The 3,121-nt window shown below is 32.9% G+C and overlaps 1 protein-coding gene across 1 annotated transcript; it reads left to right on the top strand.

Moving 5' to 3' along the window:
* The first annotated feature begins 579 nt into the window (after positions 1 to 579).
* On the top strand, positions 580 to 2,057 carry LOC125191294 (transcription factor MYB82-like). Its single transcript, XM_048088807.1, has 3 exons — positions 580 to 712; positions 833 to 962; positions 1,544 to 2,057. The coding sequence occupies exons 1-3, from the start codon at positions 580 to 582 to the stop codon at positions 1,884 to 1,886; spliced, it is 606 nt and encodes a 201-aa protein (XP_047944764.1). The 3' UTR covers positions 1,887 to 2,057.
* The last annotated feature ends 1,064 nt before the right edge of the window (positions 2,058 to 3,121 follow it).

Here is a 3,121-nt window from a genome sequence, read left to right as displayed (position 1 = left end):
TTTTGATATGGAATTTTATATAGTGTTATTTTGTAAGATAAGTAAAGAGAAAATAAAATAGAGTAATGCACTTTAAATAAGATATATGAAATATTTCTTAAAATTCGAGTTAGGCTAAAGTTATTTTACAAATGGAGGATGTATCAAGTACTTATAAAGGCTTTCTACGTAATCATGTATATGAACCCCCAAAAAGGAAGGATATAAATGCATGCACGTCAAGTTCATTGTCTCATTGTCATCCAATAATTGGCAAATCATGCCTTTCCATTTCAAATTTTCTAAAGTTAAACAACATGCATTTCCTTTCACAATTTATTAAGATTAATAAACCAATAAGAAAAGGGTCCACTTCCATAATCATTCCAGTCAAAATTTAGGCACCTGAATTTTATTTTATTTTATTTTCCTTTCCCTTTTTTAAGGGGACACTCTTAGTTATCACAAGATCCATGCATGAATAGGGAACACAATCTCAAACCCCCCAACTCTAGTATAAATAATAAAGCCACCTACATATATACTACATCCACACACAAAGTCTAAAAAGAGAAACAAAAGCTCAATCTAGAGAGAGAAATGGAGGGCAAAGAGGAAGTGAAGAAGGCAAGTTTGAGGAAGGGTTTTTGGAAACCAGAAGAGGATTTGATACTGAAGAAATATGTGGAGAGCCACGGCGAAGGCAACTGGACCGCTGTATCCAAGAACTCAGGCAAAATTCGAGTTCTTTTATCTTCGGAAAAAAATTCAATTTAATTTTTTCCAAATCTATTTTTCTGCATCCGCGCGCCCCTGACTGTATTTGTTGACAATGTTTACAACTATGGTTCAGGATTGACGAGAGGAGCCAAGAGCTGCAGGCTGAGATGGAAGAACTACCTAAGACCTAACATCAAAAGAGGCATCATGTCTGAAGATGAGAAGGATCTTATTATTAGGCTGCATAAGCTTCTAGGCAACCGGTAATAATTCACTATTTTACTTAATGGATCTTTGTTTATGTTGGACATTTGTTTTAATTCTATATTTATTATTAAACCAAATTGAATATACTTTTTAGGGAAATAAACTAGATAGAAGAAAAGGCAAAATCTATCATTTCAAGATCTCTTGGATACAAACTCATGTACATTGCTTTATGGATCATTATTCCCACTTTCTATTCATTCAATCAGGATAGAACGCATAAATTTATTTTAGTATGGGCAATATATTCTAAATTTGGGTTTGAAATTTTTGACAGAATATTTGTAGTATACTAAGGTTTTTTTAAGTTGATAGACTTTTTTTTGTACAATAATCTATAGAAAATACCCAAAGTTCGATGAGATTATATAACTAAAAGTAAAAAAAAATTGATAGGGGCTTAAGCCCTTTTACTATCTTATACTCAATTGCACACATTTATAAAAAAAAATGCACAATTCAGTTAATAATAGTTCGGAGATTTGAGTTACCTGGTGTGAGTCTAAAAAATACATTATGACTATATGTAGTTTTCGGTTTGACCGGTCAAACCACTTTTATTTTTTTTCCCCTATAGGTGGTCGTTGATTGCCGGAAGGCTTCCCGGTCGGACCGATAACGAAGTCAAGAACTACTGGAATACCCATTTGAACAAGAGGCCCTCCCGGGCTCAAATTCCTGAACCGCCGCCCCACGAGGCCACTGGGAGGGCGGCCACGACAGAATCTGCGGCCCCGATTCCGAAAATTGAAGGGGGGAGTTTCGATGAGAGTGGTAGTGCAACAGATTGTTGGATAGACAAGTTGAGAAATGGGCATCTGGATTTCGAGGCCTACAATTACATGCCCATTTTGGACGATTTGGTTTATTCCGGTTCGTTTGATGAAACATTATTTAATTTCTATAGCTTGCTTAATTAGGGTTATGGGAAAATTTTCCAATTTTTCCAATGAGGTAGTATTAGTAGTATGCTTGTGCTACATGCAAATCTATGTTGTACTCTACTTACCTATAATGTGTGTTTGGTACAATATTTACGATTTGTAGGGCTCGGAATTATTGCCAGTGTGTATGGAAATCAAGTTATTTTATTTTATGAAATGTTTATTGATATCAAGTTGGATGGCAAACTACACATTCATTTACTTGATGCTCATTTTCTAGCGAATGCCTAAGTGCAATAATTGTAACAGTAATAATATTAGAAAAATAAAATAATAGAATTAAGTGATCAATATCTTTTATAAACTGATATGGAATTTTGAAGTTTGTGTTTCATGTTAATAGAGACGTTTCATTCTTCTTTGTTTTTTTTCGTTCAGTGTGGAACGAAGAAAAACGACCCCTAGAGTGGGCTTAAAACAGTAAAGAATCACCTAACTTAAAAAAAATTATTAGTAAAACTTTTGTGATAAATGAAAATGATGAATAACCATTCAAAATCAACGAACAAACATATAAATTAATGAGTAAGAATGAACAAATTAAATAAAAAACAAATTTTCGCTTCTAATGGGATTAAAAGGATGCATCCACCACAAATCTTTGCAATCAAAGAGTTAAAAATAATTCGCATTTCTATTCTATTGTCATTCTCACTCGATACAATTAGGGTATCTTTCCTTGAAATTGATAAATATAATTCGCATTTTTATCTGAAACAATGTTGGGCTTCCCCAGCCTTTCTATGTTCTCTGTAGCATGAAATCATCAAAGCCTGTGTTATATAGTAGGCCCAAAGGAAAGAACAAGTTTTCTGAATTTAGTAATTAGAAAATGCTATTGGGCCATTTATCATTCTAATATTTATCGTTGATGAAGGCATTTTTATCATTCTAAAAAAAATAAGTACTCCTATATTATCATATGCAAACGTTCTTGTAATATATAGCATACGTTGTGTTGAAAATTAAGATGCCTTATCGCATACATAAACGACTCGTTTGCAAGGATTCCGTCGTAGGAAAAATGATCTTATTTTTAAATTTTAAATTCTTTTATTCCATTGGATTTTAATAAAAATGAATATATATGTTTGTCCTAAATCATAATTCATGAGAAGACTTGCTTAGTTATTTGGCTGATGTGAGAAAATAAATCTACTCTTATGTCACATTCACACAAGAGGCGAACTCCAGTATATTTGGATATATGG

The sequence above is a fragment of the Salvia hispanica genome, chromosome 5 (genome assembly GCF_023119035.1).
Source record: "Salvia hispanica cultivar TCC Black 2014 chromosome 5, UniMelb_Shisp_WGS_1.0, whole genome shotgun sequence".
NCBI classification, from domain to species: Eukaryota; Viridiplantae; Streptophyta; class Magnoliopsida; order Lamiales; family Lamiaceae; genus Salvia; species Salvia hispanica.
The sequence above is the reverse complement of the archived record's forward strand: the minus strand, read 5'-3'. Positions and strand labels throughout refer to the sequence as shown.